Source organism: Podarcis erhardii (assembly GCF_964252035.2).
Source record: "Podarcis erhardii genome assembly, chromosome: 9".
NCBI classification, from domain to species: Eukaryota; Metazoa; Chordata; class Lepidosauria; order Squamata; family Lacertidae; genus Podarcis; species Podarcis erhardii.
In genome coordinates this window covers 8,869,293-8,881,526 of record NC_138512.1, presented here as the reverse complement: position 1 = coordinate 8,881,526, position 12,234 = coordinate 8,869,293, and the positions used below count along the sequence as shown (strand labels likewise).

At 43.1% G+C, this 12,234-nt stretch overlaps 2 protein-coding genes and 1 long non-coding RNA gene across 3 annotated transcripts in view; 1 reads left to right on the top strand and 2 right to left on the bottom strand.

Moving 5' to 3' along the window:
* The window catches only part of FAM184B (family with sequence similarity 184 member B), a 74,528-nt gene extending 73,492 nt beyond the window's left edge, over positions 1–1,036 (top strand). Inside the window, exon 18 of the mRNA XM_081876512.1 lies at positions 451–1,036. Within this exon, the coding sequence (XP_081732638.1) occupies positions 451–541 (91 nt within the window). The 3' untranslated portion in view covers positions 542–1,036. The remainder of the gene's footprint in view (positions 1–450) is intronic.
* On the bottom strand, positions 783–1,914 carry LOC309350026. Its single transcript, XR_014160266.1, has 2 exons — positions 1,411–1,914; positions 783–1,060 (listed from the first exon to the last, which is right to left on the bottom strand). It is a non-coding gene; the product is annotated as an uncharacterized lncRNA (long non-coding RNA).
* A 1,419-nt stretch (positions 1,915–3,333) lies between these two features.
* Positions 3,334–10,555, bottom strand: MED28 (mediator complex subunit 28). Its single transcript, XM_081876497.1, has 4 exons — positions 10,344–10,555; positions 7,134–7,200; positions 6,064–6,176; positions 3,334–4,517 (listed from the first exon to the last, which is right to left on the bottom strand). Exons 1-4 carry the CDS (start codon positions 10,524–10,526, stop codon positions 4,320–4,322), a joined length of 561 nt encoding a protein of 186 aa, XP_081732623.1. The 5' UTR covers positions 10,527–10,555; the 3' UTR covers positions 3,334–4,319.
* Positions 10,556–12,234: the final 1,679 nt, after the last annotated feature.

Sequence of the window (12,234 nt, the reverse complement as noted above, 5' to 3'; positions counted from 1 at the left end):
GCGGAATATCTTTAGTTGCCAAACCCTTGTTCCAGTCCTTGTTTATGCATGTATTTTGATGAGTTGCCTTGCCTTTTGATTGTATGGTCCCTAAAGTGGCTTACAAGATTGCAACAATATTGTGTCGGTGTTAAAAAACAGCCCTCTTTGTCAAGAGATGTGCCCAGCATACACCTCCTTTCTGATTCTGCAGTCCCAGGGCAATTGGCAGTTAGGAATAGCATTGTTTTGGAATAGAGGGAAGAATCTTGCCCTCTGCAGCCATTTCTTCTTCCACTCATGACTGTGGTCAGGACTCAAAATGCAAACTTCTCTCTTCCAAGTTATTTCCAGTTCATGGGCAATATTACACAGTAATGCCAGTTACACAGAGTGCCAGTTACTGCTACCTCTGATTACTTATATCTTCCAACTCATTTTTTACTTTATTTGTATTTTTTTTCTCTTCAGGCTGCAAAGTAATGAAACATCAGAACCCAAAGATGCTCAGAAACCGGACCCTCGCCACCAGGAGTGGTTTACAAAATACTTCTCTTTCTGAGAGAAACTATTTATAGAATATCCTACACTGATAGTACTGTTGATGTTAATTATTTATATAGTGCTCTGCAGAGTAAGATAAGCAAGATAACACAAGGACCATAAACTCACGAGGTTTGTTAGTGAGAGAAGCATTAAATTTGATTTGACACAGCAAGAAATTAACATTTTTTTAAAAAAAAAACCATATGGTTGAAACATTACCATAAATAAATAAGTGCTTTTTACATGGATGACCAATCTTCATGTATATACTATTTTATTTATGTTAATTTAAGACCCCTCTTAATATTTTATTTCTAATCAGCTTCAGTTCAATAGGATTCCCAGGGCAGCTTATAAAAGAATTACAACCCGAAACACTAAAACACATTTAGGTAGCACAGTAAACAAAGAAAGAACATAGGACAAGAAGTTAAATTATATGTATTTGCATTTATACCATGCACGATGACACTGAAAATTGCGCTTTTGGTCATGGCACACTTCAGTTTCTAGTCTGATGGGGTTTTTTTTAGCTCTATACAGTGGTGCCCCGCAAGACGAACACCTCGCAAGACGGAAAACCCGCTAGACGAAAGGGTTTTCCGTTTTGGAGGCGCTTCGCAAAACGAATTTCCCTATGGGCTTGCTTTGCAAGACGAAAATGTCTTGCGAGTTCCTGCGGGTTTTCCCCCCCTTTCCCCAAGGTGCTAAGCCGCTTATCAGCTGATCTGCTGATAAGCTGCTTAACAGCTGATCGCTGATAAGACGCTAAACCGCTAATAGCGCTAATCCGCTAAGCCGTCAATGGGCTTGCTTCGCAAGACGAAAAAACCGCTAGACGAAGAGCCTCACGGAACGGATTAATTTCATCTTGCGAGGCACCACTGTATTCATTCCAGTCTGAAATAGCAGGGATATCCAACTCCAAAGAATGTTCTTCAGCTCTATTAGGAATTGAGGACAATGTCACAGATGCAGCGCAGCCTACCAGGGTCACGATGCTGGAAACTTAATGCTACCCTACTTCATACCTCAGAGACAGAAGCCTTATCCCAGCGGTGTAGCTAGCCTCTTGGGGGCCCGAGAGGTGACGGGAAGACGCAAGCCCCACACTGCCGTTTCGGGCATCGCAGAGCCTGAAGGTGTTCAAACCCACCACTTCATGAGAGCAAGTGTGGTGTAGTGGTTAAGAGCGGTAGTCTCGTAATCTGGGGAACCGGGTTCGCGTCTCTGATCCTCCACATGCAGCTGCTGGGTGACCTTGGGCCAGTCACACTTCTCTGAAGTCTCTCAGCCCCACTCACCTCACAGAGTGTTTGTTGTGGGGAGGAAGGGAAAGGAGAATGTTAGCTGCTTTGAGACTCCTTAAAGGGAGTGAAAGGTGGGATATCAAATCCAAACTCTTCTTCTTCATTCCCAGGAGAGATGCGTGGCTCAGGCAAGTGTCCTGTGCCCTTGTCCCCTGCTACACCTCTGCATTATCTCTTTTACAATATAGTCAACTGGCTACGGCAGTTACTTATTTAAAATCACCACCAGACTCTTGGTAATGAGGCACTTCTTTCAGGCTTTACTGCCTGCGCACACCAATCTGTCAGAAGCCTAAATATTAAATCCATTTGAAAACAAATACCTTGATTTCGCACAAACGGCGCATAAATATTGCTGTGTCTAGTGCAGGCTTCCCCAAACTTGGCCCTCCAGCTGTTTTGGGACTACAACTCCCATCTTCCCTAGCTAACAGGACCAGTGGTCAGGAATGATGGGAACTGTAGTCCCAAAACAGCTGGAGGGCCGAGTTTGGGGGTGCCTGGTCTAGTGAGTCGAGGTCAGTAAGGCCACATACGGGAAAAGCTTCTGCTCCCCATTGTATATGCTTGCTTTTAATTTTTTAAAAAACGATTGTCTTCTACCTACCCCAATACCATGTAATGAACTGCTTCTGAATACTATGTAATGAACTGCTTCTGAAAACATCTTTGTGCCAAAAGCAGTTTTCCAGAAAGCTGAGAAACACAAGGACAGTGGTACCTTGTGTTACCGACGGGATCTGTTCCGGAGGCCCGGCCGCAACATGAAATGCCTGCAACTCAAAGCGCTGCGTCTGCAGAGGTGCACGGCATGATTTGGCGCTTCTGCGCAGACGCGAGCGGCGAAACCCAGAAGTAACCTGTTCCGGTACTTCCGGGTTGCTGCAGGACGTAACACGAAAAGACGCAACATGAAGCGGACGCAACATGAGGTATGACTGTATCGCTATATCATAAGAATACATGAAGGGTCCAGTTGGATCAGGCCAAAGGCCCATCCACCAACAGCTTTATGGTTCTTTGGATACCAATATTTCATGGTACATCTGTGCCCTGTAGTGACAGATTACAAAATATGTTTTTCCTTGGTTAGGAAATAGTGTTCTTCTATTGTCTTTACCTTAACATCAAATCAAGCTAACTTCAGAACATCTGCATTATTTGGATTGTCACATTTAAATACATACAGCATCAAAGCCAAGTGTTAAGTGTTCAAACTGTTCAGTTTTCAAGAAGCAAATTCAAGAACACCTACAATTTCAGCCAACAATGTCAATATCCTATGTCAGATTACCAAACCCATTTGGAACTAGAATCTTTGGGAAATGTCAGAAGCAAAACAGTGTACTTGAAAGAAAGCCAAATAATTTTCTGAATAAAATAAGCCGAGGGTGCTTTGTATATATAAAACAAACTTATTGTTACGTGGTCAAAATAAAAAATGAACATAACCTAAAACTCATTTGGTGATGCTATCAAAATAAAACTAAGTACACTATTTTCCCCCACGTGTGGTTTATTATCATTTTGTTGATTCGAACTAGAGAAAGTAGTTTGTTGATTTACAGTCAGATCCATGAAATTAAAGAAATTGTGCCTAGCTACATACATGTCATGAGTATTTCCTGTTCTTCCATTATAAAACAGGAACCTTGAACAGCAACGCTGATGCTGTTTTGAAGAGATAATTTAGAGCAACATGCTTCCGGGGACAAAAGAAAAAGACATGGCTTGAGACACAAAAGAAAAATACGTAGGAAGCTGTGATGGCTGGCATTAAGAAAGCAATTGAGGTTGCAGAGTAAAATAATAATAATAAAGTGGCCACTCTGAGTCTCCTCCCTTAGGCAGAAGGAACATAAAATAAGAGTATGTGCTGTAGAGCCCTTTGCTGAATTTCTTATACCATGAAAAAGAGGCAGTAGCAGAAAGAAAAACCCCAGGACCAAAAGCAGCGACCCAAAAGGCTATTTTGAGCACATCCAAAGGCTCAGCTACCGTTTTCAGCAGAGCCCCTTCCCCTTCCCCACTGACCACCAATACAAATTTCAAAAGCAGACAAGCCCCAAACTGCATGCCTGAAGTAACCCTCTGAATTTCAGCCAATATTTTGTTCCACAGATCAGCCACTATATTTCGGACACATGGCACACTACCTGTGAAGTTTGGGGGTTTTTAAAATAAAAACACACTTATTCATTACTCCAACAAAACTACCCATGTGATATGTCAAAAACACCTATTTGTCGTTGCTTCAGCGGAAAGCATTTTAACAGCTCAGAGATATGCTTGCTTTCAGTCTGTCCCATAAGTAATTTGTTGGGCCAGGTGATTAATAAAAGTACAAAACCTAAACCAAGCCCCCATTCTGAGCCCTGCAAGGGCAAATGGCTTTATCATCATTTTGTTATGCTTCTTGTCGTCACCTAAAAAATATCCATATGAAGTTGCACCGTACAGACAATAGGAAGTCAATCGCGTTGTTCACGTTTGCTTGAGCGGTGCAGGAATGTTAGCCGACGCCTGTTCTAGATAGGCTAAGGATCCTTGAGGCATTTCAGCAGGCTTTTTGTGCTGGACATTGATGTCTTCCAGAACCTGCTGCCAGTGTCGCAGTTTACCCAAGTGCTTCTGAATCAGTGCTTCCTTCCTCTGCAGTTCATTTCTCAGCTCTGAAACATCCTACAGGAGAGACAGGTACACAGGAAATTACAAGGAATCTCTTTTATGTAAAATCTGTTCCTATGCAACTGAAGAAATAATTCCCACAGCAAGCTATCCTTTCTGTTGTCACAAGAGGTTATATTCTTTTTAAATATTTGTACGATGCAAGTTTCAAAAGAAAAAGTAACATCTATTTCCCTCTCTGGACAATGCATTTCTTATAGGGATTTTGATAAGTGTCAATCTCTTCCTCTGTACTTCCTCTGTACTTTAGTTACTATTTAAGTGCTTTTGTAATGACTCTGAAACAGACTTTCAACCTTTGGACAAAGCTCTGAAAAAGGGAAGGATGACAAGACACATAAAGGACGAGTGCTTGGAGCAAGGCAGTGTTTTCCAACATCCAGTTGTGTTTCCTCCCTACAAGCACATACATAATATTTTGAGTATTTAGTGCACTTTGCCCATATTCTTGCAGTTATCCTTACAACACTGAGACCATGGCAGAGGCAAAATGAAGACCATGGGCATTCCTGGTACTCAGTTCAGCTGCTCAGCAATTGCACTTAACTCTCCACACAAAATGAACATTTGTCCTTTTCTTGGTTACCATCAAGAACTATGATAGACTATATTGGAATGCATAGCTTGCAACTTTAAAGCAGCACCTGCCTGCTAAAAGTTGATTAAAACATAAATTGCTTTAGTGTGGTCACAGGGTTAAAATTATGCTCCTCAGGAAGGAGACCCAACGACAAATTTTCAACATGCTCTAACCAAGGTTTTCTGCAAATTTTGCAGTTGATTAATTTCCCCCAGCAGTTCTAAAACTACTACACAAGGCAAATGTTCCCTAAAACGACACTCCTAACCCCACATACCTGAGAGTAAGCCCACTGAATTCAACAGGACTTACTGCTGTGGAAACCATGGTCAGGATTGTGCTGCACTAATCTGAACACATACAGTTATGAGATTGTTTGGACAGGAAAAAAACCTTCATGTGTCTGTTACTGGCCAAGTAAACTGTATGTGGATTCAAAGGTAAAGGGACCCCTGACCATTAGGTCCAGTCGTGACCGACACTGGGGTTGTGGCGCTCATCTCGCTTTATTGGCCGAGGGAGCCAGTGTACAGCTTCTGGGTCATGTGGCCAGCATGACTAAGTCGCTTCTGGCGAACCAGAGCAGCGCACGGAAACGCTGTTTACCTTCCCGCCAGAGTGGTACCTATTTATCTACTTGCACTTTGATATGCTTTCGAACTGCCAGGTTGGCAGGAGCAGGGACCGAACAATGGGAGCTCATCCCGTTGCGGGGATAAGAACTGCCAACCTTCTGATCGGCAAGTCCTAAGCTCTGTGGTTTAACCCACAGCGCCACCTGCGTCCCTATGTGGATTTAACTCCATTGTATTTATTAAATTATTTTTATCCATTTAAGACTGAACTAAATGAATGAATCAAAGACAAAGTATCAGTCAGGATATATCTGCTTACTTTGTCATAACTCTGTGTATAGATTTAAATGTCATGTTCAAGCCTAGAAGAAAACCCAGCACGTACCTCTTTAATTACTTGCTCTGGTTTCTGGACACATAGCTGCAGCCTTTTTTGTAAGAAAAAGCATTCTGTTTGCCGTGCAACATCTAAAAATTTCTGGATACACTGGTCAACGCCTAATATGCAGAGAGAGCAACAAGATTTTAAAGTTATTCCACAGGAAAATTCAACATTCATAACTTTACAAACCAGTTACGGGCCAGGCTGTGATACGAGCAAAGTGAATTTTTTTGGCTAAAATTACTGCATTCTTTAAAACTTGCAAAAATGAGGTTTTTATAAAGTAGTTCATAGTCTTTCTTTTTAAAGGTAAAAAACAAAATGTTCAAAGTCAGGCAGTGGGCTGATAAAGAATACATAGGAACCTTGATTTTGCATGTTGTATACATAGTCTGCTAAAAATATAACCATTTGAACAAAAGAGTTATGTGAAAATGGTAATTAAAACAAAATTTCTGATGAGAGAAAAAAAGAATCCTTCAGTTTTTGAAGAGAAATCAGAGGTGTGATTTTACCACATGCATAAGAAATTTTACCCGTATAGAATTCAAGTGATGGAGTTTAAATGCACAGTAGCACCATGATTCTTAAACTGTTTCACAAAGAGGACTAAACAACATCTTGAAAACTTAAACCAATGCATATCAGATGCATCTGCCAATCTATGTCCCTCAGAATGTCAATATATAAGTAGGAGCATCATCCCAAGGGCAATAATAAATATGCAACAGGATTCCTTGATGTATCTCCTGTAAGATAATCAGTAAAATGTGGCCAAGTAAAATATGCTTCTAATTGGGAGCACCAGATGTGGTCTAGCTATCAACGGTTTGGGAAACACTGAGTGAACAACTTTCCAGCCCTATTGATTTCGCATAATCTAATTTATTTTACCTTAAGCAATTAATAATTAGCTGGATTAGTCTAGAGGACTCTCAAAAAAGCTTACAATTTAAAAACCATTTAACCAAGCAACATCATAAAAAAGCAACAAGAGATAAAAACTAAATGAGCAAAATAAAATAAAATAAAATAAAATCTAGGTTAAAATGAAGATGGAGGTACAGGCTTACCAGTTCTAATTTCTTCCTGGTCTGTACCATTGACATAATCTTGACTCACGAGAGAAGCAAAGCAAGCCTGGGTAATTAGAGAAATATATACAAGCAATTACTAGAAACAGAAGGACGTTCACAAACATGCCATTATGAGTATACAGCTTCCTCTTGTTTCCCATGAGCAATGCTGAACCATCAAATGCATTTTGGCTTTCTAGGAAAAAACTCGTGGGCTTTTATTTCACACGCCAATAAATGAAGCATCTTTCTCCTCGACTGACAGAGATCATATCTGCCTTAATGACATCAACTGTGACTTTATAAACACAAGTATATAGAAAGGGGAGGGAAGGGGGGAAGGGGCCATGAAATGTAGTATTGCGAGATCCAACTGAATCCTCAAGGCTAATAGATACTACAGTGGTACCTCGGTTTAAGAACAGCCCTGTTTACAAAGTATTCCGTTTACAAACTCCGCAAAACCAGAAGTAGCGTCCTGGTTTGTGAACTTTACCTCGGTCTATGAACGGAAGCCGAACAGTGGAAGGGCACCAGCAGCGGGAGGCCTCATTAGGGAAAGTGCGCCTCGGTTTAAGAACGGTTTTGGTTTAAGAAGGGACTTCTGGAATGGATTAAGTTCGTAAACTGAGGTACCACTGTATAACCATATAAACACTTTTGGTTTCAACAATCAAGCAGGACTGGATACAATAAATACTTCTTGTTAAAGGCTCTAGAGCAGGCATGGCCAAACTTGGCCCTCCAGCTATTTAGGACTACAACTCAGGGATGATGGGAATTGTAATCCCAAAACAGCTGGAGGGCCAAGTTTGGCTGTGCCTGCCCTAGAGGGAGGGCTGCTCCACTGGAGAAACAAATGCTAGAGTCTAGAAACACACACCACTACTATGACCCTTCTGGCCACTTCCAGTCCAAAACTGGTTTGACAATTTCCCAGCGCAAAGCAGCAGATCTCAGATCAATGCCACTCTGTGCCAATAGGAATAGGGGCCAGCAGGGACTTTAAAAGTCATCCAAAAATCCAGACTGTGTTACAAGCAATGACGCCTTTTCTCATTTTTGACTACACTCATATGTAGAGTTGAAAGGCACCCCAAGGGTCATCTAGTACAATCCCCTGCAGTGCGGAAATCTCAAAAAGCGGTCCTCAATCCAATATGGAACCCAAACAGCCCCCGCTTAGCTTTGCAAATGTGCGTGCATGGAGGATTTTGGGCTAGGAGTCCAAAGTAGCCGCAGCCTCCAAACCTGAAATCAGGGTGTGATTACATATAAGGGTCTTGTGGTGCCTTGCAGTGTTTCTCAAACTAGGGTCCCCGGCTGTTGTTGGACTACAACTCCCATCATCCTTAGCTAGCAGGACCAGTGGTCTAGGATGCTAGGAGTTGTATTCCAACAACAGCTGGGGGCCCAACTTTGAGAAACACTGTTTCAAAACTTACAAACATTAGTCTCTTCTTTAGTGGACCCTTGTTCCCAAAAGCATAGGCCATCACAAGCATATTGATCTTTCAAGGTGCTGCTAAGACAGCTGGTTGTTTTGGCAGCAACAGGCCAGAACAGCTGCCCCCCCCCCCGGAAAGTAGTTAACACTGCAGAGCCGCCATCAAGCGACGCGCACTGCAAAGTGATCACGTGTTTGCTTTGGCAGAGCACTTTCCCCTTTTTCTTCTTCTTCCTAATTGTTTAAACCAACTCATGAACCAAGAATTTATACATTGACCACTAATAAAGAAACATATGTTGCAGATATTTTTCCACATTTATTATGCTATTTTTGTGATACACAAATGACATGAGAAAACTTGGTCTACTTATCTGTATAGAATTATTCTTGTTTATAAAACCCAATTTTAAAAAACCCTCAAAAACTAAAATGTGCAACAATAACAACGTATCTTCCTTAAAACGTATAATGTCAGATGTTAATGAGGCCTGAATTAGAAAAAGCGTGCAAGACATGACCTAGAAAGAGTGTTTTTAGGATTTGCATGGGCAAGATTCCCTTCTGCTCTTGGGATTCGACAAGGGGGGGGGGAATCCTCCAATGTGAGCCCGAAAGCTGCTCTGCACACAGGACATGTCCGAGTCTACAGTTTTTGAAAGTCTATGTCCCATCACCTCCTGGCAAATAGAAGGGGAAGAAATGGAGGCAGTGAGAGATTTTACTTTCTTGGGCTCCATGATCCCTGCAGATGGTGACAGGAGTCCCGAAATTAAAAGACGCTTGCTTCTTGGGAGAAAAGCAAAGACAAACCTAGACAGCATCTTAAAAAGCAGATACAGATAGGTAGCCGTGTTGGTCTGCCATAGTCAAAACAAAACAAATTCCTTCCAGTAGCACCTTAAAGACCAACTAAGTCAGTTCTTGGTATGAGCTTTCGTGTGCATGCACACTTCTTCAGATACCTGAAGAAGTGTGCATGCACACGAAAGCTCATACCAAGAACTGACTTAGTTGGTCTTTAAGGTGCTACTGGAAGGAATTTGTTTTGTTTTAAAAAGCAGAGACATCACCTTGCCAACAAAGGTCCGTATACTTAAAGCTATGGTTTTCCCAGTAGTGATGTATGGAAGTGAGAGCTGGACCATAAAGAAGGCTGATCACCGAAGAATGGATGCTTTTGAATTATGGTGCTGGAGGAGACTCTTGAGAGTCCCATGGACTGCAAGAAGATCAAACGTATCCATTCTTAAGGAAATCAGCCCTGAGTGCTCACTGGAAGGACAGATCCTGAAGCTGAAGCTGCAATACTTTGGCCACCTCATGAGAAGAGAAGACTCCCTGGAAAAGACCCTGATGTTGGGAAAGATGGAGGGCACAAGGAGAAGGGGACGACAGAGGACGAGATGGTTGGACAGTGTTCTCAAAGCTACCAGCATGAGTTTGACCAAACTGCAGGAGGCAGTGGAAGACAGAAGTGCCTGGCGTGCTCTGGTCCAGGGGGTCACAAAGAGTCGAGCACGACTAAATGACTAAACAACATGTCCGTATTAAAAGGGGGGGGGGGGAATTGTTGAAACAGGAACCGGAAGTAAAGACAAGCTCTGTATACCATTCTCCTCGTCTCTATGGTTAGGCAGGCCTCCTGTTCAAAGAGCTCCCCCGTCCGAGGGAGGGACCCGGCAACGGCGCTCTCCCGCTCACTTTCGTTTATCTCTCCCCCCCCCCTTACAATCATGGTACCTCCCGTCGCGGCCTACCTCGAAAGACGCCTCCAGCTCGTCCACGAGGGTGCTGTTGGGGTTCCGCGGGCCCGCGGGGTTCGGCGGGAGGAGGCCGGCTGGCCCCGACACACCGGGGGCCACGGGCGGAGGAGGCGGCGGCGGAGGAGGAGGGGGGACCGGGCCCTGGTTCCCGAACATTCCGCTCAGGCCGGCCGCCATGGCAACGGAGCCCAGGCCGGAAGCAGCCAGTGCGCAGGCGCGAGTGGGGAACGCGGTGACGCTCGGGGCGGGTGACGTAAGCGAAGGGGCGGGACCTTGGTACATTTGGATTTGGACTTGGAGGCCCCGCCCCCTCCGCTTGCTTTTTTTTTTTTGTCATTGGTGTGGTTTTTATCCATGGTTTAGCTAATCATTAAAAAATAAACATTAATAGAATTAAATCTATGTATATTTATTTCTATTCATGCTTATATTGTTTTTTTGTTATTGTTTTTTTGTTAATATTTTTTGTATTTTTACCCATGTTTTAGCTATGATCTTATTTTATCCATAAGTCCCTGCGAGGGGAAATGGCAGAGTATAATTATAATTTTAATTGGTCCTACGGCAAGCATATAAGTAGCTTTCAAGTATCCATATTTTAAATCCCATCCCTATTTTTTTCAGTGTTGAATGGGTCCATTTTTAATTCCATGCATATGTTCGCTTCCTTAAAAGCGCTGAGTATGTTTCCAGTACGGAGTTTGCTTTTGTCTCAATCCCTGCAGCTAGTTTGTTATTTTCAGTGAAAGCCACCATCACAGTTCCAAAATCACTTTCTCAGGTAGCTGCAGCTAGTTGGCAGTTTGGGGCTTTATGCAACATTGTGCATCACTTTGCCCTTAGATTAAATAATATCTGATCTGAGCCAGGCTGCCAATTCATGTTACGATGCAGATATGGAAGTATTCGACTGTGAGCTCAATGGCAAAAGTTGTAGCTACTAGGTGTATTTTATCTTAGACTGCTGCAATACCTTACCAAGCAAGATAAAAGCAGGTGCTTCTGGCAACAGATTCCAGGATTTACTCATGAGGTAGATACATGCAAACCATTTAGAGATCAGAGGAAAGAAGAATCTTTGGTTGAGAAAATAGAAGTGCCCCACTCTGCCAGTATTGAACTAGTGTATTAAAGTGCCTTATTCAAGCTCAGATCCTTGGCCCTTCTAGACAAGTACTGTTTGTTCAGACTAGCTAGCTACTCTCCAAAGTCTTGGGTAGAGAGGCATTTTTTAGCTCTATTAACAGAGGGTTTTTTGCCGAAGTGCCAGGGATTGATTCTGGAACCACCTGCAGACAAAGCATGTCCTCTACCAGTTTCCCCTCTGTATCTTACGGAAATCTATTAAAGATGTCTTGTGAATCCTGGAATCCAATTTTACTTGGGCCTATTATTGGAAAAGGGACGTGGGTGGCGCTGTGGGTTAAACCACAGAGCTTAGGACTTGCCGATCAGAAGGTCGGCGGTTCTTATCCCTGCCACGGGATGAGCTCCCATTGTTTGGTCCCTGCTCCTGCCAACCTGGCAGTTCGAAAGCATGTCAAAGTGCAAGTAGATAAATAGGTACCACTCCGGTGGGAAGGTAAACGGAGTTTCCGTGCGCTGCTCTGGTTCGCCTAGAAGCAGCTTAGTCATGCTGGCCACGTGACCCGGAAGCTGTACGCCGGCTCCCTCGGCGAATAAAGCGAGATGAGCACCGCAACCCCAGAGTCGGCCACGACCGGACCTTATGGTCAGGGGTCCCTTTACCTATTATTGGAAAAGGCAGTGCCTTTTGGAATTGGTTCTGATTTGTGAGGGATGCCGATACAAATTCTCACTACAGGTCTTTCCTCCCCACCCCCCACGTATTTTTTAACACCTATAAACGCATCCTCCACAAAAC